Source organism: Eutrema salsugineum, unplaced genomic scaffold (genome assembly GCF_000478725.1).
Source record: "Eutrema salsugineum unplaced genomic scaffold, Eutsalg1_0 scaffold_5, whole genome shotgun sequence".
NCBI lineage: Eukaryota > Viridiplantae > Streptophyta > Magnoliopsida > Brassicales > Brassicaceae > Eutrema > Eutrema salsugineum.
The window spans coordinates 12,213,373-12,238,456 of NW_006256612.1; the positions used below are offsets into that span (position 1 = coordinate 12,213,373).

General features: G+C 40.2%; 6 protein-coding genes across 8 annotated transcripts; 3 read left to right on the forward strand and 3 right to left on the reverse strand.

The window, feature by feature from the left end:
• Positions 1–57: 57 nt before the first annotated feature.
• Positions 58–2,474, forward strand: LOC18993849 (NADPH-dependent pterin aldehyde reductase). The gene is made up of 5 exons (XM_006417417.2): positions 58–348; positions 747–816; positions 1,356–1,549; positions 1,822–1,994; positions 2,180–2,474. Exons 1-5 carry the CDS (start codon positions 127–129, stop codon positions 2,247–2,249), a joined length of 729 nt encoding a protein of 242 aa, XP_006417480.1. The 5' UTR covers positions 58–126; the 3' UTR covers positions 2,250–2,474.
• A 411-nt stretch (positions 2,475–2,885) lies between these two features.
• On the reverse strand, positions 2,886–5,528 carry LOC18993850 (nucleolar GTP-binding protein 1). The gene is given in 3 exon segments (XM_024152884.1): positions 2,886–3,067; positions 3,253–4,797; positions 4,799–5,528. Coding segments are annotated over 2 exon segments (2,001 nt in total). The 5' UTR covers positions 5,269–5,528; the 3' UTR covers positions 2,886–3,067; positions 3,253–3,266.
• A 716-nt stretch (positions 5,529–6,244) lies between these two features.
• Positions 6,245–14,207, reverse strand: LOC18993851 (dynamin-2A). Its single transcript, XM_006417419.2, has 22 exons — positions 13,756–14,207; positions 13,278–13,328; positions 13,048–13,168; positions 12,828–12,920; positions 12,448–12,509; positions 12,160–12,277; positions 11,681–12,017; positions 10,960–11,107; positions 10,642–10,743; positions 10,437–10,556; positions 10,100–10,183; positions 9,906–10,033; positions 9,211–9,295; positions 8,955–9,093; positions 8,665–8,741; positions 8,505–8,561; positions 8,168–8,303; positions 7,940–8,079; positions 7,429–7,542; positions 7,260–7,327; positions 7,001–7,176; positions 6,245–6,752 (listed from the first exon to the last, which is right to left on the reverse strand). The coding sequence occupies exons 1-22, from the start codon at positions 13,894–13,896 to the stop codon at positions 6,511–6,513; spliced, it is 2,739 nt and encodes a 912-aa protein (XP_006417482.1). The 5' UTR covers positions 13,897–14,207; the 3' UTR covers positions 6,245–6,510.
• Positions 14,208–15,435: 1,228 nt separating this feature from the next.
• Positions 15,436–18,360, forward strand: LOC18993852. The gene is made up of 2 exons (XM_006417420.2): positions 15,436–16,432; positions 17,425–18,360. The coding sequence occupies exons 1-2, from the start codon at positions 15,833–15,835 to the stop codon at positions 18,064–18,066; spliced, it is 1,242 nt and encodes a 413-aa protein (XP_006417483.1). The 5' UTR covers positions 15,436–15,832; the 3' UTR covers positions 18,067–18,360.
• Positions 18,361–18,464: 104 nt separating this feature from the next.
• On the reverse strand, positions 18,465–21,434 carry LOC18993853 (pentatricopeptide repeat-containing protein At1g10270). The gene has a single exon (XM_006417421.2). The coding sequence runs from the start codon at positions 21,342–21,344 to the stop codon at positions 18,606–18,608; it is 2,739 nt and encodes a 912-aa protein (XP_006417484.1). The 5' UTR covers positions 21,345–21,434; the 3' UTR covers positions 18,465–18,605.
• A 121-nt stretch (positions 21,435–21,555) lies between these two features.
• Positions 21,556–25,041, forward strand: LOC18993854 (protein FAR1-RELATED SEQUENCE 11). Of its 3 annotated transcripts, none has more exons than XM_024152007.1 (4): positions 21,556–21,663; positions 22,350–23,373; positions 23,546–23,989; positions 24,243–24,860. In XM_024152007.1, the coding sequence occupies exons 2-4, from the start codon at positions 22,396–22,398 to the stop codon at positions 24,858–24,860; spliced, it is 2,040 nt and encodes a 679-aa protein (XP_024007775.1). In that variant the 5' UTR covers positions 21,556–21,663; positions 22,350–22,395. The 3 variants fall into 3 exon arrangements, with proteins under 3 accessions (XP_024007775.1, XP_024007776.1, XP_006417485.1); XM_024152008.1 differs by lacking the exon at positions 21,556–21,663 and adding an exon at positions 21,941–22,035; XM_006417422.2 differs by lacking the exon at positions 21,556–21,663 and having other exon boundaries at positions 22,396–23,373; positions 24,243–25,041.
• The last annotated feature ends 43 nt before the right edge of the window (positions 25,042–25,084 follow it).

Here is a 25,084-nt window from a genome sequence, read left to right on the forward strand (position 1 = left end):
AAAATTTTCAAGGTAAACAAACATGAATTATGTATAGATCAAAATAATGTGCATATATGTACATTCTTCGCGGCATATTTCGCACCGAAGAAGGAAAGAGAAACAAAATCGGCCACTGGCTGCACGATGACGATAGCGACGCCTTTCAGTGGAGCTGCGAATTCGATTGCTGCGGCGAGGACAGTTCTGATAACGGGAGTGAGCAAAGGTCTGGGAAGAGCCCTAGCTCTCGAGCTTGCGAAGAGAGGTCACACTGTGATAGGATGCGCCCGTTCTCAGGAGAAGCTCACCGCTCTTCGATCGGAGCTCTCCTCCCCGGATAATCATCTCCTCCTCCCCGCCGATGTGGTAATTGCCGCTCTTTGGACTCGCGTATCTAGTTTCTTTCGCGTTTTTGTGTGAATACAGTCGGCGTTTTCGGTCGTAATTGTTGTAGAAATTAGATTGGTAATTACCGGAAACGAAGACGTTTTCTGGATACTGATGGAGACTTGTTCATTGATGCTGATAATTTGTTGCTTCTTGTTTCTCTTTTATCACGTGGCCTTGCAAGATCTTTATCCATAAAGATGTATTTATCCACTAAAATTTGGAATTCCGTGAAGCGTTGTTTTCCTGATGATATTTTTCATCAGCACTGGTTTGATTTTGCGATCGCCCGATGAACTCTTGTGATCTATAATGTGCCTTCTGCTGCTGAGTTAGCGCTTTTGAACTTGGTAAGATTTTATGGTCTATGTTTGCAGAAATCAAACAGCAGCGTCGAAGAGATGGCTCACACAATTGTGGAGAAGAAGGGTGTCCCAGATATCATAGGTTTGTTTAAAACCTTTTTTTTTTGGACACACTGCGTTTACAGACTTCGGTTTTTCTCTGAAGACAAGAGCATCAAAGTTGAAGTCATGGTATTTTTTAGTGGTATTTGAATAGAGAAATAATTAGATTGTCCCTAATGTGTTTAGTAGCCTCTCATAGTAACGATATCATCTTTCCTTTAGGTTAATTTTTTCTTAGGTACATCAATCAACTTGCTTAAAAAGAAGATGGGAAAATAATGGTTATCTTATCGTGAAAACTATGGTCAGATGATGTCTGCTCTTGAGTTCTTCATGTGCTCTTTTTTCCTATGGTTAAATCTGTACTGGCATGTAATTTTGGTTATCTGCGATCGTATTCATTGTTGGCATGCAATAATTCATTCCTTTTTTCTTAAGGGTGATGTCTGTAGAAATGTCGATTTGATGGTTACATGATCATCATTTCCTGCACGTTTTATAATTATTGAGCACAGTGTCTAGCATCATTTTTTACTGTAACTTTTTCTAGTCTTAGATGTTGGTAAATGCGCGTTGCAGTTAACAATGCCGGTACTATCAATAAGAACAGCAAGATTTGGGAAGTCTCTGCAGAAGATTTTGACAATGTTATGGATACAAACGTTAAAGGAGTAGCAAACGTGCTGCGCCATTTTATCCCTTTGATGCTCCCACGGAAGCAAGGCATTATTGTGAATATGTCTTCTGGATGGGGAAGATCTGGTGCTGCCCTGGTGAGTCTCAATCATCACTTGCTTGTATCATGACCTGTTACCGTATGTTTTTCATTTAGCCACAGAAAGAGCAAAGTTTGATAACTTAGATGGTAGGGAGAGACCATAGCTTCACCTGACAGATCTAAGTAAATTACTTGGTTGGTCTCTTTTTCCCAACTGTTATTCTGATATGCTCCTTGTGTACCCTGCAATTCTGCACTAATATGATTTGGGTATATCAAACCTGAACCCAGTGAGGTTAACTTTTGAAACCAAACATGTATCTGCAGGTTGCACCTTACTGTGCATCGAAATGGGCGATTGAGGGTTTAAGCCGAGCAGTGGCAAAGGAAGTAGGTGAAGGAATGGCAGTGGTTGCATTAAATCCAGGCGTGATCAACACAGAATTGCTCACTTCCTGCTTTGGAAATTCAGCTTCCTTGTATCAAGCTCCTGATGCTTGGTAAGCAACACCCCAACCTTCTCAGAACTTTTACGCTTCATTATTAGCTAGAAATCAGTTTATAAGGTTACTCGTAACTCCAAATCATAATCATGCGCTGTATGTCTCTCTGGTGATATTTTGTTTTTTAATGGATTGATTGCCTGAAACATTAAACCATTGCTGTGGGATGGAAAATGTAACAGGGCTGTGAAGGCTGCAACTATGATTCTGAACCTTTCAGCGGGTGATAATGGCGGTTCTCTTACGGTCTAACAACTAAAGCTACAATTTTCTTTTCCAACTTCAGTGATATGGATAAAGGAGCTTCTTCAGCAGAGGGTTATACAAAAATCTTTGATTTGAGGCTTTGATTCATGTAACCAGAAACTTCAGCGTGGTTACTACTTTCTTAAGGTTTAGATATTTTCACAGTTTTAGATAAATAAGTAGTTAGGACGATGTAACTGTCACAAGGTTTGATGTTCACCAAAGTTTCTGAGATTTCCTATAATCCTAACCCTAAACCAACTGTTCCATAAGCTTTAGAAAAAAAAAAAAAAAATTCTCTGCATAAGTTTCTGCTTCTGTCTCTATTTTTATCAAACAAGATTGACTTCCCCATACCGATATCAATTTTTCATTAAATTGTTTACTACTACTCCCGTAATACATACTTTTTTCTTGGCATAACGTAGACGAATTATACTGTACTTCTTCATTTTACAAGCACATTAGTCAATTATGTGACATAAAATGACCGGGTTTATTTTGGATCATTTCTGTTCAAGATTATTTACTCCGTTGATTAATCACACATGACGTTTTAGTTGTCTAGAGTCAAATCTTCCACCAACGATAACATATAACCATTGCAAGTATGAAAAATAAAAAATCATCTAAAACCCTACCAATGATCACTCATAGCTGTCTCAACGAGATCGACTCTCTGCTAAGCATTTCGTCTCGCGTCATCAAACTTGAATCACAAATGTCGAGAAAAGTAACATAATAGTAAACGAAAACGGTATATAAAGCTAAAAAGTCCAAAACTTGATAGATAATCTTCAATCCATTCATCATCTGCGTATTCCCTGCAAGAATCAAATACCATATTATTATTGTCTATTCTTATCCACCTTGCAATCCACAGATCAAATTTTACAATTATGATCCAATTGGCAAGAATATTTACAAAACAGAACAAAGGAAGGACATTTGAGAGAGGTGCATGACTTATATCAATTAGCCATTGTTTACAAAAGAATTAGTAATGTACCTTGATGAATTGTTTCAACGCCTATGGGTTTTACCTATGCCTCTTTTCCCTGAAAACAAGTGTTTCGGTTTAAGAGTTGGTATAACTCTGTCAGCTTCTCCACGACGTGCAGCTTTGTCCCTCTTTCTGTCAGATTTATTACCAATCTTAATTGCCTTTATCTTCTGGGAAAAGTCGTTGAAGCCCTCACCAGGCAAAACCTCATATGGAGGCCGTGACACTGATCTCTCTCTTGACAAAGATCTTGATTTCGATCTCAGACAAAGCTTCTTCTTCATCTGTTGCTCATCATTCATATCCACATCCATTGCATCTTTACCCCAATCATCAAATCTCTCCCTTTTTCTCCCTCTAGACTTGCTTCTTGCACGGTTCATCGCAGAAGAAGGATCAATACCAAGAGATGATAACTCTCTACCCAATCTCTCCCTTGTGAACTTCTTATCCTTGTCAAACTTTCTTGGAACGGTTGCTCTGTTTTGTGCATTGCGCTTCTTGAGTCTATGCTTTTGAATGAGCAAAGATTTCTCCTTACGAATAGCAGCCAACTGATTCTTCTCCTCCTCGGTTAGTTCTTCTCCGTCTATCTCAAAATCATCCTCTTCATCCTCAGCCTGCCTGATGTCTTCTTCTCTTGTCAACTCCTCAAGCCTATTCAAAATGTCTGGATCAACAAAATCAGCAACATTATGACCATCACAAATCTCAGGTATTATGTCATCCTTCCATTTTTCATCAGCCAAGATGTAGTTCTTCTTTAGACTAGCCGAATAAACCCCAGCTCCACCATTCTCATCTTCCAAATCCCTCTCGGTCTTTCGCTTCTCCTTTTCACCAGCTTCCTCAGCTACCTGAGGTATAAAAGGGAGCCTTTCTTTGTCATCACGAGGCTTAGGCATCGCCACATGGAACCTGTTCAAGTGCTCATTAATGTTTCTCGATTTCATCTTTGCCTCTACCCTTTGATCTAATAGCCTCTGACACGCAGCATTTCTCACTGACATCACACCTTCTTCTGTCAGAGTACTCATATTCAAAAACACTGCTTCTTCATTTGCTCCCATTGCAGTCTTCATAGCCTCAGCTTTCATCTCTTCAATCAGTTTCAGATCTTCATCAGAGAGGCTTTCCATGGACACCAAATCAGTCTTGTTGCAGACAATTACCAACGGTTTGTTCACGAACGAAGGCTTTAAGCTGTGGAAAAGAGCAGCCTGCTGAGCAATGCTGTAACCACAAGAACCCGAAATATCCAGGAAGAACAAAACAGCAGCTCGAAGATGAGACAACGCAGTGATACTACACATTTCAATGATGTTACGGTCTTGAATCGGCCTATCCAAAATTCCCGGTGTATCAATAACCTGATACCTCAAACACTTGTAATCAGTATGACCAACAAAGAGCGATTTCGTGGTGAAAGCATATGGCTGAACATCCACATCAGCTCTTGTAACTTTGTTTATAAAAGAACTTTTTCCCACGTTAGGACATCCACAGATCAGCAGAGTTCGAGTGTTAGGATCAATGGAAGGAAGCCTCGCCATGTTGCCTAACCTGCTCAAGATAAGCCAAACTAGGACCGATTCTTTTCATAACAGTACACATACGCCCAAGAGCAGAAACTTTCAAGGACTTGCATCGGTACAGAGAATCACCATACTTGACCAGCTTCACATAATCATTGGAGATTTTGATAATCAGCTTCTTGGCAGTGTTGAGCTGACCAAGAGCGAGCTTGTAGTGATCTTTATCGTAGAGCACATGAAGAAGATCGCCATAAAAGGGATGAATCTGATCTAGGCGAGGAAACTCGTCGATAATGGTAGAGAGCTTCTCAACAAAGTTTGATTGTGTGAACTTAACTTTCCTCATGTAGAAGCTACGGAGATTGCTAATCTTGTTACTCTTGTGGATAACAGTTGGTGTCTGGCGTTGAGTGCGGGAAAGAATGATATCAACGAACTCTTTTCCATTTGGAACAATGGTTATCTTCTTGAAATTATATTTCACCATCGTTTTTGCTTATATCTAATCTGCACAAATTAAGGATTAAAATCAACATGAGAACCATTACATAACAGAGAAATATAAAAGAAGAAAAAAAAGTATAAGAATCATTTATGCACTGAGATTTTCGTGGAAAAAATCCGAAACTTTATGATCGCAATCTCCCAGAACTTTATAAGAGACAAAAATCTCCGTGATAGAACATTTCAAATCCAGATTAAAACAACAATATAGTAGATTATCAATGAAGGAGCACAAAAGGATGCAAAAAGTGTATGATTAGAAACATTAGTTAGAGAATAAGACACCGAAAACAGAGGTTGTAGACTATACTATAAATAAAAAGAAAAAAACTTGAAGACAAACAGAAACAAACGAAAACCTAAAACGAAAAAGATAAAGTGTCATGAGAATATATACCAAAGAGAATTAACTGAGAAATTAAACCCTATATTTTAATACTCTTTTATTCTCTCAAAAGTCCAAACCGGCCAAATGAAATAGGTCAAACATTCTGGGTGATTTGGAAGGCTCCTTTTGTAGCAAGTTAATACCGGGTTTCCCGGGTTTACAGTTAGCGAATTAGCATTCGACCCGGTCCTGGGTCGCCAATTTACTGGTAAGTAACTTAACAAATGTACACCGATATTTGATTATCGAAAAGATCATTCCAATTTCTAACGGTGTCGTTTTATCAACATTGAATTTTGATGACATGGGTCTTTACAAAAGTATTTTATTTGAAATAAACCCATAATTACTTTATTAATTAATATTATCCCCAAACTTTAGTGAATTAGGTGAGTATCCAAAGCAAAACAAAAACACTCCCTTAATCAGTGGCATTGTAACAACAAATTCCAATTATATCAGTTCTGGATTTCACCCAGAAGGTTCTGATTCAGATTCATTGGAATCTCGAAGACAAAATTCATTCAACAACTGCAGTATAAAAGTAGCTAAAAAATAGAAAGGTGCACACTTTCCCCCTTAACAGTAGATGCCAAAAAAAAATAGGAACAAAAAATAGTCAAACAGACATCGACTCATGAAACAAACTCTTTAGCTCTTTGTTTGACATCAATGTGTGAAAAAAAATCTATCTACAAAGGAAGACAAAACAGTAGTACAATCATCGAATCACTTTCTTAAACTAGAAAAAATAAGAGTAACTTAGTCCCAGAAAACGGGACCCAAACCCCAGAAAAAGAATCAGTCTCCAGGCCCTTTTTTTGTATCTTCCAGGTTCTAGTACCTGTAAGATGAACTCGTCTGTGGTGGTGCTGGTGGCAGCCGATTCGGGGTGGTGCGGCGGTTACTACCAGAGCCTGGTGACGCTGCATCTCCGTTCTGAGCAGGATCGCTGTAGCGGCGGCTATGACCACCTGATCCGTACCTTGACAATGAATCTGACTGTCCATTAGCAGCTGCGTTGAAGGCATTCATCCAGTCATCCCCTGAAGAACCTCCATTGGTTCTTGGACTACTTTCTGCGGGTCACGAGATAACAAAATGATATGAATACTTGGTAGATGTAACGTAGCCCACAATAGCTCAATAAGCTTCATTTTTTTTATTCGAACAAATCCTACAAATCTTTTTTATGAAGCTGAATCCAAAACAATATCCTGAATTGTATTTTGGTTTCCAGTCTATTTCATTAAACAAAAAATAATTAAAAAAATTGTGACCCGAAGGGAGACTCTACTACACCAAAGAAAAAGGCGGATGAATTTACCAGTGGCACCATTGTCGGACCAACTTGAAGCAGCAGCAGCAGCTCGGTTGTCATGAATGCTAAGCTGCCTCGTGAGCTTAGAGAGAAGAGAGGATTGTTTCTGGTAACGCTCTCTTCGTCTTTTGACGTTCTGATCCTCTTGAATCAATGACTCAATCCTCTCATTGCCTATTGCACTAGAGATCAAATACAAGATAACGCAGATAAGCAAACCGCAACTGAAATGAAATTCTCCACAGGAGAGGGAAAGATATTGAACCTGATAGAACTGTATAGTTGATTCAGCATGTCTTCTTTTGCTTTCTCCACTTGACAAAGAACAACAGCCTGTTGAATTCACGTCGCTTAGTATCACTACCGAGGAATATTTTTAAAAGAAAAAAGAGATGGGCAAGGAAGCTTGGAGCTATCGACTAAGAATAGTCCACCTTTGGAACATTGGCTGCAAGACTATTAAGGACAGCTTCAACGTAACCCCGTACTTCTTGGGACATCCACCGGAGTTCCTCTTCTGGATCGATGGGTTTCCTAACCATCTTATCCTAAAATACAGACAAGATAACATCATAAGTAACCACTATCAGTTAGGGATATAAAGGATAAAGGCATAGTATGCCAAAAACATAACTTGTAAATAAAGAATTATGTCTACCCATAGACCCTTATATAGCGAAAAGTTCTCACAATAAACAACTCAAAAACTATCTCCATGTTCACTAATACATCATTAACTTACACTCTTCCTAACAATACTTGTTTTAATTCTTTAACATAATTTCATAGTGTTTCAAGCCACATAGAAACCCTTTTTAACATAGACTTGGAAGTTCGTCATACTAAGAATTGGTGTCGCATAGGACCAGTGAACATATCTACCGTATGTAAGGGAAACATGAATGATATAATATTAAGCATAAAAGTTGGCCTTGTGTGACTCACAAGTGAACCTTCTGAAAGACTCTGTCTCATGGAAACATTGCCTACTTGGCCTCCTCGAGCCTGAATAACCTTTTGCAACTTATTAATCCACTCGTTCTTATCGACTACACTCTCAGCCTTAAGCACAAGGGCATTGTGAGCTGTGTGACATAACAGTTTTGAGGAAAAACTCATAAAAGAGCGCATAAAGGATTAATTTTGAAATCTGATAATGATTGGTTCACGTACCTTTTAGTACAGTCTTATAGGGAACCTTGCAGGTTATTTTAAATACAAGACCAGGTCCTTTTGAGTCAGCCTTCTTGTCCTTCGAGCTCTTTGACTTTTCTACTTCTTCCTCAGGAATTTCTTCAATAGTGCATTCCTGCGTGGATTACCAAAGTTTATGAGAAAGTAAAATTAGAAAAACATGGATAGGAAAATGTAACTTGTATAATTGTCATTCTCCATGAAAGAACTAGCGTGGGAGAAAATAACAAGGTGAATATGAAACCATGTTATTAGTCATCTCTAGTTATAGTTCCCTCTTGACAGGAGAAAAGAAAGCATGGTAATAGAATGGTACCTCCAACGTAATAGTGCCCCGGAAGTTTCTTTCTTCTTGTTTTTTGGTATAGCCCAGCTAGAAAAAGGTAAATGGTTCAGTACGTGATTACAGTGCTTCCTCTTTTGCAGATATTTGGACTAACACCGAAAGGATATACACTCTAAAACCTAATACTAACCTTTCCGGTTTTCTCATTCAGAACAAACCATCGCCTACTCCATCCATTAGTTTTGGCACTTTTCTTCATTAAGTACCCTACATGAAAGAGTAATTATTTGTTATCAACCTTGGAAGTTGGTTTTATCAAGGCTCAAGTGATAAAGACGAAAAAGACAAAGAAACCATGCACTTGGACTAAGAGCAAAGCTTTGCAGCAATTAAATCACGCTACACAAGGAAAATAGATAGGGGAAGAATGAATTTTTTTAAGAGAGCAACTGGGTAAACGTATATTAGAAAAACAACAACCTGCTGTTATCTCCCCCTCAGGTCCAGCAGTTTTCAGACCAGAGACTTCCGGCGTCTCTTTATCTTGCGGACTAGGTTTGTCTTTCATTGATTTCATGCTACCACCAGCTATTGGCCCATCTGACTGAGGACTTGAAGCCTGCGAAGGTATGAGAATTTCTAATTAAGTAGTTTCATGTATAATAATGTAAACTCATAAAAAGCATTTTCCACTAATTAAGTAGTGCATCCAAATTGATTAAGAATGAAGACACACCCTGCTTAAAAGGGACTGTTCTGCATCTTGTCCCTTCTTAGAAGATCGTCCTTTCAGCTCTTCCTCGCGACGTTGTCTTTCCATTCTGATGAAGTCAATACAGTCCATCATCAGAAAGGGAGATATATTTTTCAGCCATGAACCATGAAAACAGCATGCATGTAAAATTACAATTTTTAGGACTTTCTCAAAAATGTGCAGCTTCAGAACTATGACGACTTGGATACAAAAGTGCAGCCATAGATCTACATAGAGGTTGTAAAGAAGCATTTTAAGTAACCTGAAATACCCCATCCAGCCAGGTTAACAAGCATATAGAAGCTCTCCATCAGAAAGCATGGTAGCTTTACCGTTAAAGGTATTAGCTCACATGAAAGGATAAACATACAAAGCCATAAAAGATTATTCTGACAAAAGAAGCATAAAAACTTGATGAAAAATATTAATGTCAAAGATGGCCTCAGCAAATAGTTCTACAGAGAGGTACAAAATCTTCTTGTAATAAAAGCATTACAACCGAAATGCTCAATTCACAAAACAAACACGCAAAGAAAAAAAGCTAAAGAAATTATGGGCTTCAACAATGATCGATCCAAAATGTTTTAAAAGAAAAATAGGATGAGGGATCAATAAGTCTGAGTAGACAACCATTACAAATACAAAATAAAAATGCAAAGAAAAGCAAGATATTATACCTCCGTTGCACAAGACGGATAAAATGTTGAGGTGGCACAAAAGCGCGTTCCATATCAACTAGTGCAACCACCATTTTCTTGGCTTCATTTTTGAAACCATCAAGTGCTGCACTTGCTATAGCTACAACCTGGTTGATGTTTAGTTAGGAACAAACAGCTTTATTGAAATGATAAATGCTACAGAACATTATTACCTCTCGCTTAAAAGGAGGATATCTCCCGAGTCCAGGTGTGGCATTTGCAGAGGCTGAAACTATGTCAACAAGAACTCGGTGAACCTAATCAAAAGTGAAGACCATGTTAGCTCAACAGAGAAAGAAGACAAAACAGAACTTGGATGCAAGATTTTTAGAGTAGGAAGATTTATCAAGACTTAAGTAAATCAGATAAGCGCACTAGAACCAGACAAAACTTAACACTCTCAAAAACAGTACGAAGAATTGAAGTCTCAATGTGAGACGAGTCATGACCGCTTCACAATTGCTAAAATTCAATACCACTGCATCTAAAAAAAAAACTAAATAGGCACACCTCATCAACACAAAGACGTGCAGGATCTTTAGCCAACTCAAGAACAATCTTTATCAACGATCTCAACCCTTTCTCTGGAGATATAAGATAAGGTTGATAACCATCTGCCTCCAAAACAACCTGATAAAATCAAAAACAAAAATTGTCAAGTCCAGTCTTAAAACTTGTCTCGTGCAGAAAATTTTAGGAAAAAAGAGACACCCACCCTTTTAATATTGTTCAAGTCAAAATGCCTGTCCAATGGAAGCTGCTTGATACGGTTGGGGAAATTGCCTTCAAAACTTGCAACAACTTTCCAACCACTTCCCTGGACAAAACAAATGACTGTTAGAGGAAAACGTTCACCCAGCTCCAAAAGGACTTCAGCTCATAAACTCAAAACAGACAAGTACAAAATATGTTATTCAACCCGTCAGAGGGCTTACACATACCATTTAGATAAATATTTACACAGTTGCTCTCTTTCACGATATTCTTGAATTTTCTACTAAAATCTAGTTTACTTAAGTAGGAAAGTACTTACTTCACCACCAGCCAAGTGGAGAAGAAATTTGTCTTCAAACTCACGGCAAAGCTCCAAAGCTATAGCCCTTGTACCTTCAGCACTGTTAACTAGTTGTTCACCAAGCCTCGCTAGCTCATCCTGCACTATTTGAGATTTACCCTGGAGCCTGTGCAAAGAATTTGAATAATTAAAACAAAAAGATATTACGGACATTCCACACTGGGAGAGGTAATGAGCATCTACAAGTGAACTTGCAAGATAGACTTATCTTTATCAGAAATTAAGTATTGACCTACAACGAGGTTGGCAATTTATCCAATCAAACTCTCAACTACTTCACGTATCACTTTCTTTTGAGCAATATTATTCCCTGATTTCCTTTCCTTTCCTTTCATATTCAGTATTGTTCCTTCCCATTCACAAATTCTATCTAAGGTCTGATGTACTGATTTCTAGGTACAAGTTAATCTAGCAAGTTCAGTTTATAAAGATCTTTCTTTCTATAATAAATCTAGACTCTCACAAGTTTGCTTTATGCTACCTAAAAGAACACAAGGCTTCTACACCTGATCATAAACAATTTGCTACTGTGAATGAAAGCTCGAGAATCAAGGTTATTGAGGCGAACGAATGAGATTGGTATCTTTGTCAATCTAAGAGACGAGAGCAGCTTGGGAAACTTATTAATTTGCCTGTCTGACATCATGAAGAAAAGTAAATATATGGAGAGATGCAATACCCAGACAAGATATTTGGAAGCCTGAGCTTCATTCTGCTACGAATCTGGCTAGCAAGGGTGTCCACCAAAGCAATTCTGCCAAGCTTGCTTTGTGAAGCCCCAGTCAAAATGGACTTAAGACTTTCACTCTCAGCGCGCCATGCAGTTTCTAAGGAGTTCTCACCACTTCCAGACTGTGCTGATGCAATTGAAACAGATTGGCCAATAAGAGCAACCCATGGAATGTCAGTTGTTTTTGGAGGTCCCTGGTTTGAAAGAAGAGCCTGAACAGCAGCGAGGGCTTTTGAGTTCTCTGCAGCCTGGTCAATTTTGCCGATAATGCCTACGGTCCTAGTGCCTAAACCAGGGAGGAGTGATGATAGCTAATGAGTATTTTAAGCAAACTGATGAGATGATTTGCTAGTAAAACATCAGTTATTAGTAAGTATAAAATATTAACAATATAAGAAAATCCAGGTCAAAAACACTGATGTACTCACTTTCTGGATCATACTCCTTTGCAATCTTCAGGGCTCGGGATGATGAAATTTCAGATGCCTGGCTAGCAGGGACTATAACCAGCAGTATTGCGTCATTGTGTTGCGCATATTCAGCAATCTTGCAAAGACATCCAAGAAATAAAACGAAACATTTCAATAAGGACAAACATGATAATGAATTTATGTTTGCATTTCAGCAGGAAACCCATTTAAAACTGTTGAAATCGTATGTTCATGGTTGTCAGGTGGATGAAGGGCAATGAAAAGACATTGAACAGTAAGGCTCACCATTGAATCGTCCACAATTCGCTGGTCCAGTCCAGGCAAATCAACTAATTTCAATGGTGGAGCTGAGATAGAAAGGGTAAAAGTTATACGTTATGATCATCAAAAATTTAACACTGAGAGAATGCAGGTCATATGTCATTACTCATTACTCATGCTCCATTAGATATAATATTTGATACCCACCACCTTACAGCTTAGGCTCTAAACTAGTGCAGTAGATTATATATGGGATGGGGCCTGGGGGTGCAACATATTACAGTTGACCAGTTCACTTATATCAAAGATATATTTATCCACCAAACTTAAGTTAGCTACGGACGTGCTCTTTGAAGAGTAGATAGGCTTGCCACGTAAGATTGTGCAAGTAATATAGGGCTTACCTGTGCTGGTACGAAGTTTTAAATATATTTCATCACGATTCTTCCCTGACGCTCCTTTGCTAAGTCTGTCTTGAAGAGAATGTCTCAGAGCACCTACAACACACCCATGATGAACACAATGGTAATAATATGAGAAGATTGATCAAATACTATATCATACATGCAGGAAGAGCTCCACGTACCATTGCTAAATTGCATATGTTCATAGAGGGAGACTTACTTGCTGAAACTTGTTGAGACTTATTGTCGATTTGCAAGATAATTGCCTTGCTGCTCAAAGAACCCTCCCTGTTCAAGTCAATTATTATAGGAGCACGTGTAGCACCATTCTCACCCGTTGGCTGTCCATAGTAAGTGTAGCAAAGACACAGACGTCGGTATTATTTTAAGAAAAGGTATGAGCCAATAATAACCAGAATAAACTTCCATAGACTCAATGTTACTACTTACCAAAACTGGATGTCCAATGAGACTGTTTAGAACTGCAGACTTTCCAGCTCCCTGGCACAGTAGGCAAAGAGAGAGAACTTAGGTCTGAACACGGGACAGATTTTCATTTCCAAACTACCTAAATTATTACTACTTCCATGAAGCATTTTCTTCTTCAATCATTCAACAGACAACTAATTCAAGCAAATGTGTGATCATTTGAATAGAAATTAGAGGAGGATCTGACAAGCAGACCTGATCGATTTTGATCTCATGTAACGATATTTACACTAATAAAGAGAACACACTACCAAACAAGCTCCAAACGATGAATGTGTCCTAACCAAATTGATCCACGGCAATTTGAAAAAACTAATCGAGATCCAGAAGATCCACGATAACGCATCCAACACCAACACTCGAACATAGCATGAAACAAACACAAGCCTAAACACAACCAAATCGAGGAGCAGGGAGAGAGAGAGAGCAGGGAACTCACGACATTTCCTAGGGCTACGACGTTTAAGAAAGTGGCTGGGCGTCTAGAAGAAGAGGTCTCGTCGGGATCTTCGTCGGCGAGCAGAGACGCCGCCTGTTTCATCGAATCTGAGAGCTGAGACAACTCATCGATCGCCTCCATCACGACTTGCAAAAGCACTCCGCGAATCAAGATCGAGTAACCGATTCGAAGTAAGAGATCTGGAGGAAGAAGGGAGCCACTACGTTAGATCTGAGCAGAACCGAAACCGACGGCTACCGGCGGCTTTTTTCCCCGGCGAGAAGAGGGCCGGAATTTCGAATCCGGTCGTGATGGTATTAAGCAAAGATTTTTCGTCCGTCTCCGTTGGGGATTTTTCTTAGGGGAAGGCAGAAATGAGCGAAGACGAGGTCATATAAGAGAGAACGTAAGAATCAAAAAGACACGGGACAAGATTCAAATTTCAAAATAGTTACAAAAAATCCATATCTTTCTAATTTCTTTCTCATCGGACTCGAGTGTTTCTTCTTCTTTTTCTTTCCCTTTTTAACCTTTTCTATTTTGGGCACAAAAATAGAATACTATTAAGCTTCATGTTATCACTTAACTACCAAATTATTATTTGTGCAAAATGACTTGATTAGTGCGAACGTAGTTAATTTTTATAAAAATTGTTGATTCTTTGTATCTCTTTTTATAATTGTTGGATAAGATTATCTATGTATCTACATGGAGTGGAAACAAGAACAACATAAAAACTGAAAATGGTCCAACGAAGTTCTCTTTTGAAATAGAAATAGAGCATGAGAAAGAAAAAGACGAACGCTTCAATGTTTTTTTTCTTCTGAAAACTCAATGCTTCGCCTAAGAAGACTCTTGTTAGCAGAACAATGAATACGGATGGAGGAGATCTTGCCGAGGCATGTTTGGAATGGATATATAGAGAGTTTCAATTATCGTAAGTGAAGCGTTGAAATGCTTGGTTTTTGTTTACTTTATTCTAGTGCTATGTTTCTATTTCAAAATAACACATATCTAATCATGATAGGATTCACAATACCATTATATGAAAGTTTATGAAACTATCACAACCCATATGTGTTGTCTTCGTGGGTGACAAGTGTGACACTAAATTGATCCTTTTTGATGGTGGTAAAATCTTAATTTCATCATTAGTATACATACTTTAATTTTTTCGTTCTAAGTAAAGTTTTAATTTTTTTCACTAAGTAAAAATGACCCTCTTCACTCTATTACTAATTAGTTTAGCATCCATCAAACTTTCAGCATTCGTGAGGCTCTCGGACTGTGAAAATTTTTATTATTATAATAGTAATCGATTATTATTTTATTTTTTTGGTCGGAGTAATCGATATTAAAGCCTTTTTTTTTGGTGGCTCCCTTAGATTATTAAGGTTACTCTCAGAATTTTGACTACTAGATATCCAGAAATTTTTAAAAATATGAAATGTCGGACCAAAGAGTTGAGGAGCATAAAACCACGTCACAATCGAATGTGGGCCCCCTGGCCCAATTACTTAGAACCTATAAGTTCTGTCCACCTGGCAAGATCTGCGGAGTTTGAACTCGTTATGTTTTCGACGAGGAGCTTAATAAACTCAATTAATCTTATTAAATTACCCATAAAATCCACTTAATTTTGTTATACATATAAGATCAAATCAACCACACATGGGATTTCAACTAAAAACAAAAGACCAGATTTGTTGATGTTTCTTCCTCTCTGCGGAGAATTCAATTTCTGATCTGTTTCAGTCATTGTTTCTCACTTTCTTATTTTCCTCGAAATTACTACGAAGATTTCCAGAGATCCAATTCTGGTTTCTTTCTTGCAGTTCCCTTTTTTTCGTTTTTTCTCTTCCCAAAATTGTTTGATCCCTGGATTTGATCCTTTTGTTACAGATTAGGAAAACAAAAAAAAAATTGTCGGGGCTTTGATAGAAATGGATTTTTGTCTGATACAATCAGATTCTCTTTGAAGCATATGATGTTTCCCTGAAACTTTATTTTTGGGGAACAGTCGAAATCAACCCGAGAGATCATCACTGTGTTTGAGTTTCTCGAGTTTGGTATAACAATGGCGAGAGGAGGTAGAGTGGGTGAGAAAGAAGAAGGGGAAAAGCACATAGGTTTACTAAAACTGGCTCAAACGCTGTCGTTTCTGCTCATATTCATGGCCGGAATCATCATCGGCCTCGCCGCAAGCTCTCACATCGATCGCTACTTCAATTCTTTGCCGAGGATGTTCTCATCCACCGCTAATCTCCAAACGGCTCCGTTTTCGACACCTGATTACTCTAATTGCAGTGTCATCCACCGGGATTGCACAGGTAACGACGAGAACGACGACGAACGAAAAGCGGAGAAACCAAAGGATCGAGATTGCTGGAGCATAGATGGGTTTGTTCGGCCAGAGAATCTGAGCCATGGAATGAGTGACGACGAGCTGTTCTGGAGAGCGTCGATGGTTCCGGTGAAAGATGAGTATGCGTACGATAGGGTCCCGAAAGTGGCCTTCTTGTTCCTGACGAGAGGGCCGTTGCCGATGCTTCCTCTCTGGGAGAAGTTCTTCAAAGGCAACGAAAAGTACTTATCGGTCTATGTTCATACGCCTCCTGGATACGACATGAATGTCTCTCGTGATTCTCCGTTTTACGACCGGCAGATCCCGAGCCAGGTACGTGTCGATGCAATACAGTGAAATGTTGTGTCTTATGCTCTTCTGTGAGAAAAAAAATCTCATCTTCTGAAACAACTACATAGTTTCACCAGTTATTTTACCTTAGAATACAAGAACAGAGCATTGGATAAGTGAATGAGATTTTGTAGTGTCGTCTTCCATTTGGAATTGGAAACTTGGGAATTTGGTCTATCTAGTTAAAATTTCATGTGCTTTGGTCTGGAAATTCATTGGAAACGCTGGTCTGAGATTTGTGCAGGAAGCTGTACCTATTGACACATACTTTCTACGAATTCTCTTGGATCTTTTAGTTTGCTCATTTACTCAGCGAAATTATCACATCGAAGATGTAGAAATATAGCCATTCTATATCATGGAGATTCTAGATCTTTAGAGGAACCACATGTAGATCTAATCAGAATGAGAGAATTCAAGTTACATTGGGACGTGATTACATATTTCGGAGACTATTTGATATCGTTGATAGGTGCTTAGAATTTAGATATTTCAATTGTTCTTTCATCTTGAGTTGCATTTATTTCAAGGTTGTGTATAGGTGATGCTTTGTTACTCCTGCACATAGTTTGTGTTGCTCATGTGTGTCTTATGCAGCTCCAGTTGGTTACACAGCCTTTAAAGTTCGTGTGTAATTTTGCTTTTGTGTTATGATGTGAATGACTGAGAATTGCTTTATACCTAGTGTTTTGAGCGGAACTGCTTAGCTATGAACCAAGAACGAAACATGCTAGTTCACAATGTCACTTTATGTCTCTTGTGCATTATGTCGCACAAGGGTTCTTTTAGCTAGCTAGACACTGAAGTCAGTTTTGTAACTTTTGTTTGGTTCTTAAACCTGGTCAATCTCATACTCTCAGAAAACCAATGATGGATCATGGACGGTCTGCGTGATTATATGTTAGATCTCGATAATCACAGAACAAAAGAATGTCTTTGGTTTCTGATATTTTTCTGTACTTTGGTTTTTACAGAAAGTTGAATGGGGATCTCCACTATTGACAGACGCAGAGAAGCGTCTTCTGGCCAACGCATTGCTCGACTTTTCAAACGAGCGTTTTATTCTTCTCTCAGAGAGCTGTGTCCCAGTCTACAACTTCTCAACTGTCTACAGTTACCTAATAAACTCTGCTTACAGCTTCGTGGACTCGTACGACGAGCCAACCCGTTATGGCCGTGGCCGTTACAGCCGTAAGATGCTCCCAGATATCAAACTCCATCACTGGCGCAAAGGGTCTCAGTGGTTTGAAGTAAACCGTAAAATCGCCATCTACATCATCTCAGACACAAAATACTACTCACTGTTCAAGCAGTTCTGCAGACCAGCGTGTTACCCAGACGAGCATTACATCCCGACATTCTTGAACATGTTTCACGGTTCAGTGAACGCGAATAGAAGCGTGACATGGGTTGATTGGTCAATAGGCGGTCCGCATCCAGCTACATATGATGCAGCTAATATCACAGAAGGGTTTCTTCAGTCAATAAGGAAAAACGAAACGGATTGTCTTTACAATGAAGAACCAACTTCCTTGTGCTTCCTTTTTGCTCGGAAGTTCTCTCCTAGTGCCTTAGCTCCTCTTATGAACTTGAGCTCTACTGTCATGGGGTTTTGAGAAAATAACTGATTCTTTCTCTTCTTTTTTCTACTTTTATAGGGATGAGATGAGATTCTTCTACGAGAATATATACATAGGACTCTCTTTTTTCTGTTATTAGCTTCCTTTGGTCATGATCTCCTCTTTATTTGAGGTTTCAGAGAGATAAATGTAAAGGTCGAGCCTTTTGTATGTAAGAGTTTTGCTTCTGCCGGCCTGCAGAGCTAATCTAGTTATAGATTACGAACATCTTCCTGCAGAGCTAATCTAATTATAGATTACGAACATCATATTTTTTATCAACTTTGGGAAAACTGAAATTATATTTGATCAAGTTACTGATTTTAAACTCTACAGAAGCGCTACTGGAGAATTCAAAGAGCTATACATACATGTATAAAACGACGAAAGTCGAGAATCAGAAAACCGTATTAGATTATGATGTTAATCAATAAATACCAGAGTTTGCAAATAATTGCGAACCATAAAGCAAAAGGCAAAGTAAGAAAACTTATAAATGGTGATGATGGTGCTGAGGAAATGGCGAGTTTGTCGAACTAGTTGCTCAACTCAACTACCTTTTTTTCTTCTCCATCTTCCCATCCATGGGAGGACACTGGCTCATGTTGTTGAGGACGATGACCGTCCACAGAGTTTGACTGAGGTGCCTGATTAGTCATCTGTCCTGGCAAGGGATTTGACCATGACTGCTGATGGCTAGCTGTCTGATTAGACCACGGTTGCTGCTGCCCTGTCCACGCTGACTGCTGGCCACCTGTCTGATAAGACCATGGTTGCTGCTGGCCGGTTGTCTGATCAGCACACGGTTGCTGCTGGCCGGTTGACTGATTAGCCCATGGTTGCTGCTGGCCAGTGTTCTGATTAGCCCACGGTTGCTGCTGGCCGGTTGACTGATTAGCCCATGGTTGCTGCTGGCTAGTGTTCTGATTAGCCCACGGTTGCTGTTGGCCACTTGACTGGGTAGCCCATGATCGCTGATGATCGGGGTTCTGGTTACCCCACGGTTGCGGCTGGCCACTTGGCTGGTTAGCCCACGATCGCTGATGACCGGTGTTCTGGTTACCCCACGGTTGCTGCTGGCCAGTTGTCTGATTAGCCCAAGATTGCAGCTGACCTGAAGGACTTGACCACCCCTGTTGCTGAGACCAAGATTGCTGCTGCTGATATCCCGGTGCCTGATTCGACCATGATGGTGGCTGTTGCCCTGCTGTCTGATTAGACCATGATTGCTGCTGCGGGTTAATCGAAGTGTTGGACCAAGACGGACTCTGGCCATTATTAGCCTTGTAAGTTCCTCCTGCTGCTTGACCTGCAGTTCCATTGGCCAAACCAGAATCAGGATTCCCCGCCCCTTGTCTCGTCCATGGGGCCCTGTCTCTAGGCTGCTGAGGAGCTGCAAGTGTGATTCCTAACACTGCGGGTACACTAGGTGGAGTTTTACCAGATTGCCCAGGATTTCTAGTTGGACGGCTAACCGAATTCAGGATTTTCTCAATCTCTTCACGACGTCCTGCTTTCTCAAAAGTCTCGATGATAAATTCTCGCAGAACAGGAGCAACCCCGACACCGTATCCAACCATCTCACCAATAATATCCTTGGCTTGGTCAAGTGCACCACCATCACAAAGACCTCTAACCACCACATCATAAATGGAAGGATCTGGTTTGGGTTCTCTCTCTCCCATCTTAGTCAAAACCTCTGCAGATTCGGTGAGCTTACCATTCTTAATCAGCTCGCCAAAGACCCTCGTGCCAAAATCAGCAACCACCCTTAGATTCACATCCACCATCCTGTTCAACATCTTGAGAGCATCGTCGATTCTCTCTGCCTTGAGATAAGCATTGATCATTGCTCTGTGGCTCGGAGCGTCAGGAGGCAGGGATTTGGATACACCTTCCGCAAAGAACCTTTCAGCCTCTGGTAACATCCCTTGTTCACAGAATTTTGTTACTATGTTACAGTAACCTACATAATCCATCACAAATGGTTTCGAGGTCGGCTTACTCCCAACTTTCTTGAATGTATCAATCGCTTCTGTATACTGCCCCATTTTGAAACACTCATTGACCATTATACTGATCGTCTCCGAATTCACGGAAAGGATGTTGGGAGGAGTGTGATTATCCAACATCTCATTGAACAGAGCCCAAGCTTCAGTCTTCTTACCATACTTGAGAAAAACTTCCAAAAGCACATTTCCAGTCGGTGGATGCATTCTGAATTTCTTATCTAACAAAGACCTGTAAGATTCCATGGCTTCCTTATCCTTACCTTGCTCAAACCAGTACTCCATAAAGGTCGCATTCACAATCCCATCATAAACCGTACACCTTGTCTTCAATTCATCAAAGAACTCGTTGGCCTTATCTAAATCGCCAAGGTCCAAATATCCTCTTATCAGATTGTTGAACACCATCGAATCCGCAGCTTGGCCTTTGCTCAGCATCTCCCTTAATAAACTCGCAGCATCTCCGATCCTTCCAGCCTGAACCAAACCTTTTGTCAAATGTCTATAAGTAACTGACGACGGAGCAAAAGGAGCATTTGCCAATATATGACGGTATACTTCAAGGGCTTCCTCCACATGCCCTTCGTCACAATGAGCGTTGATGATCTGATTGTAGGAGACCACATTGGGGACGATGTTAGACTGCTTGAAGAAATAATCGAACAGAGAAATCGATTCAGTGTAACGCTTGGCCCGGTACATGGCGGCGATGATGGCGTTGCAAGTGAATACGGTGGGTCGGGTATTGGAAAACACAGACTGGCGAGCGAGCCGTGACGCAGCGTCGAGATCTGATGCTCTGATCAGTGACTGGACTCTGTTGTGTAGATTAAGCCGTTGGCCGACGAGTGAGGAGGTTGAGTCCGGAAGCCGTGGGGCGTTGGGATCGCGTCTCGGAGGAGGAGCTGAGGGATCTCTACGGAGAGCGTGGAGAGGAGGCTCGATACGGAGCCGGCGTTTGCGGCGGCGACGCTCGGCAGCGGCTTCCTCGGCTGATGAGAAAGCCATGGTTCGCTGCGGGATCGGCGTGGGATAGGGATTTGGAGGGATATGATTCGGAGGAATCTGGGATTGGGAAGGATCACTAGCTGGAAATGAATTAGGGTCTGTGTTCGTCTCCGGATCGTCATTATCCGGGGAAATTGAGATGTTGTAGAAGCGTTGCTGGAGTGGTGAGATCGAAATAGAGCTTCGGCTGGTGGTGGTGGTGGAGGCACAGAGACGGTGCAAGAGGGAGGAACGGCGGAAGAGTTGACAGAGAGACATGGCGGAGGAAAAAGGTTAGGGTTTTAGAGGTAGACGAAGTCGAAGTAAGACAACACTGTGGCTTAAACCCTTGAATTGAAATGAAATGGGATATTTTGACGACATTGAAAAAGAGAGGGGTCGAAGTAATTTAACTTAAAACGACGTAGTATTGTTTAGTGGGATGTTTGGTAATACGTGTAATAGTATTCGAAAGATGAGTAGAGAAGGCGTAAGATAACAAGGTGCGCAGGAGAGACAAAGGATTGTTTTCACCTCCCTGCGCAAATTAGGGCTTCTCCTTCGCAAAGACTCTGTTCGTCACTCTAAGCTTAAATCAGTACGCTCTATCTCTATCTTTGCAGCCTTTGTCTATTTTCTTGTCGCATTTGTATCAATAAAATTAAAGAAATTGGATTTCGGATCATGCGAGTTTTATTTAAAACTTATATTCTTCTGATGAATTCATCTTTTATGGAATCGAGCTTCAAATTTCTTCAGAATTTATTTTAAAAACACATCTCGTTGGTTTTCATTTATGGTGATGGCCATTGATCGGCATCCAAAATGTGCTTGAGAAATTATTCTCTTTTAAAAAATTCGTCGTTTCATAGTGAGAATTTATTGGATTCAGAATCTTATAGCTTCGTGCGCATGAGTTAAAATCAAAACTTGTTTTATCGATGTGGCAGTGGCATCGTGATTTCATATGGTATTGAATTGTGTTTCAAGACGTTCATGTTATGAGTAGACTTTTAGCTGATATGATTCTGCGAACCGATATTAATTGCTGTTCGGTCATGTATCAGCTTCCTGTACCACAAGGGGATAGCTCTATCTTGTTTATGTCAATGCTATATAAATAGATTCTTTTTTCAGTTCTGTGATAAGATAATTGGTTGCACATTGGTCCAAAGAGAGTTTTTTACACATTGCATCTTGGTAAATAGTCAAGCTGGTAGTTTTGCTGAGTCTCATAAGTAAAACGTAAGATAACATTTATCTTGATGTTTATGTGCTTGTCAGGCAATCTTTCTGACCTCGAGTGTGCTGAATATACTTAAAGAGCAATATGTCGGATGATGGTGGACCGTTGTTGCTCATCTATGAAGACCCTTCAGATCATCGATCTCTTTCTTTGGATGATGCTAGTAGCACTGAGGAATCTCCAGACGGGGACAACCTCTCTTTAGAAGCAATTAACGATGTCATTCCATATATAGGACAAAGATTCCTTACACATGATGCGGCTTACGAGTTCTACAGTACATTTGCAAAGCGATGCGGATTCTCAATACGTCGTCACAGGACAGAAGGAAAAGATGGAATTGGCAAAGGACTTACCAGGCGTTACTTTGTTTGCCATCGCGCTGGTAACACACCTGTCAAAACTTTGAGTGAAGGAAAACCACAGAGAAACAGAAGATCTTCTCGGTGTGGATGTCAAGCATACTTAAGGATTAGTAAAATTACTGAGTTAGGTTCAACAGAATGGCGTGTTACTGGTTTTGCTAACCACCACAATCACGACCTCCTAGAACCAAACCAGGTTCGTTTCCTTCCTGCATACAGGTCCATATCAGATGCAGATAAAAGCCGGATTCTGATGTTTTCGAAGACGGGAATTTCAGTTCAGCAGATGATGAGGCTCATGGAGCTTGAGAAGTGTGTCGAGCCTGGCTTTTTACCATTTACTGAAAAGGATGTCAGGAATTTGCTTCAGTCATTCAAGAAACTTGATCCCGAGGATGAGAACATCGATTTCCTCAGGATGTGCCAGAGCATAAAGGAGAAAGACCCTAACTTTAAGTTTGAGTTTACGCTAGATGCAAACGATAAATTAGAAAATATTGCCTGGTCATATGCTTCTTCCATTCAGTCTTATGAAATCTTTGGAGATGCTGTAGTTTTTGATACAACACATCGCTTAAGTGCAGTTGAGATGCCACTTGGAATATGGGTTGGAGTTAATAACTACGGTGTGCCTTGCTTCTTTGGCTGTGTTCTTCTGCGGGATGAAAATTTGAGATCGTGGTCATGGGCACTACAGGTAATAAAATGGCACTTATTTTTCCATGTACTTCTCTTTCGAATTCTTGGTAATTGTCTCTGAGTAGAAATTTGGCTTCTCCATATAATTACTTGAAAAAAGCTTCTATGTTGAAAGAAACAATCCATTTCGCTTCTATCTGATATTTGTTTATATTTGCGTCATACGGAAGGCTTTCATAGGGTTCATGAATGGGAAGGCGCCTCAAACGATACTGACAGACCACAATATGTGTCTCAAAGAAGCCATAGATGGAGAGATGCCTGCCACTAAGCACGCACTCTGCATATGGATGGTTGTTGGGAAGTTTCCATCCTGGTTTAATGCTGGTCTTGGAGAGCGTTACAACGACTGGAAAGCTGAGTTCTATCGCCTCTACCATCTGGAATCCGTCGAGGAGTTTGAGATTGGCTGGAGAGATATGGTGAACTCTTTTGGACTGCACACAAACAGACACATAAATAACTTGTATGCCTCACGTTCTTTGTGGTCTTTACCATACCTGAGAAGCCACTTTTTAGCTGGAATGACTTTGAGTGGCCGATCCAAAGCCATTAATGCCTTTATTCAGAGATTCTTGAGCGCACAAACGAGGCTAGCTCACTTTGTAGAGCAAGTATGTTTTCTTATTCTTCAACAGTGTTAATTCATTGCTGGTATAGATAAAATTTATAACTTTCTGAACTGGCACTGAATAATATGTTACTCACAGTGAGCTATGTGAAGCTCTTAGGCCTTTTCTATTCATAGTTGGTGCAACCATTTATTCCATAGGGTTTATGCATTTTATCTGATGAAATGGTTTTTTTTTTCCGTGTGTTGAGTTTTGCTATTTTGCTTATTTGAGTTAGGGTTGAATATATATGCAGGTGGCTGTTGCTGTGGATTTCAAAGACCAAGCCACAGAACAGCAAACAATGCAACAGAATCTTCAAAACATCAGCCTAAAAACCGGCGCCCCCATGGAATCTCACGCAGCCTCGGTCCTCACTCCTTTCGCATTCTCCAAGCTCCAAGAACAGCTTGTGCTTGCTGCCCACTACGCATCCTTCCAGATGGACGACGGGTATCTCGTGAGGCACCACACAAAACTCGATGGAGGAAGAAAAGTGTATTGGGTTCCTCAAGAAGGCATCATAAGTTGCAGCTGCCAACTGTTTGAGTTCTCTGGGTTTCTCTGCAGGCACGCGCTCCGTGTTCTCTCAACCGGAAACTGTTTTCAGGTCCCGGACAGGTATCTTCCTCTGAGGTGGCGTAGGATCAGTACAACTTTTAGCAAGACGTTCAGAAGTCACGCTGAGGATCATGGGGAAAGAGTTCAGTTTCTGCAGAATCTGGTTTCTACACTAGTCTCTGAATCGTCTAAATCAAAAGAGAGGCTAGAGATTGCAACAGAGCAAACCTCCATCCTCTTATCCCGCATCAGAGAACAGCCTATCTCTTCACTTGCTCTCCGAGACATTTCTTCTGTGCAGAGGAATTTTTGATACCGCAATGCGGATGCGTGTCTAACGATTGTTAGATAGGATTAGTTGCGTCTTGATTGACTGCAACTGTGCATGTAAATAAGAAATGGCTTGAGAGAAGCTTAGCTGATGTTATGAGCCAAATGTATGTTGTTTTAATTATCATCATATTAGGATCCTCAAGATTTTATCTTACAGGAAAATTATGTCTTGAATTATTATAAAATAGATGAAAAATCAACCTT

Coding starts and splice junctions, on each gene's coding strand:
- LOC18993849 (XM_006417417.2), top strand. CDS start 127: ATGACGATAGCGACGCCTTTCAGTGGAGCTGCGAATTCGATTGCTGCG. Junction 817..1,355: donor GGGTGTCCCAGATATCATAG/GTTTGTTTAAAA, acceptor TGCGCGTTGCAG/TTAACAATGCCGGTACTATC. Junction 1,550..1,821: donor GAAGATCTGGTGCTGCCCTG/GTGAGTCTCAAT, acceptor ATGTATCTGCAG/GTTGCACCTTACTGTGCATC.
- LOC18993851 (XM_006417419.2), bottom strand. CDS start 13,896: ATGGAGGCGATCGATGAGTTGTCTCAGCTCTCAGATTCGATGAAACAG. Junction 9,296..9,905: donor ATCCGTCTTGTGCAACGGAG/GTATAATATCTT, acceptor TGACTTCATCAG/AATGGAAAGACAACGTCGCG. Junction 8,742..8,954: donor TGAGGGGGAGATAACAGCAG/GTTGTTGTTTTT, acceptor TCTTTCATGTAG/GGTACTTAATGAAGAAAAGT.
- LOC18993852 (XM_006417420.2), top strand. CDS start 15,833: ATGGCGAGAGGAGGTAGAGTGGGTGAGAAAGAAGAAGGGGAAAAGCAC. Junction 16,433..17,424: donor ACCGGCAGATCCCGAGCCAG/GTACGTGTCGAT, acceptor TGGTTTTTACAG/AAAGTTGAATGGGGATCTCC.
- LOC18993853 (XM_006417421.2), bottom strand. CDS start 21,344: ATGTCTCTCTGTCAACTCTTCCGCCGTTCCTCCCTCTTGCACCGTCTC.
- LOC18993854 (XM_024152007.1), top strand. CDS start 22,396: ATGTCGGATGATGGTGGACCGTTGTTGCTCATCTATGAAGACCCTTCA. Junction 23,374..23,545: donor CGTGGTCATGGGCACTACAG/GTAATAAAATGG, acceptor GTCATACGGAAG/GCTTTCATAGGGTTCATGAA. Junction 23,990..24,242: donor TAGCTCACTTTGTAGAGCAA/GTATGTTTTCTT, acceptor ATATATATGCAG/GTGGCTGTTGCTGTGGATTT.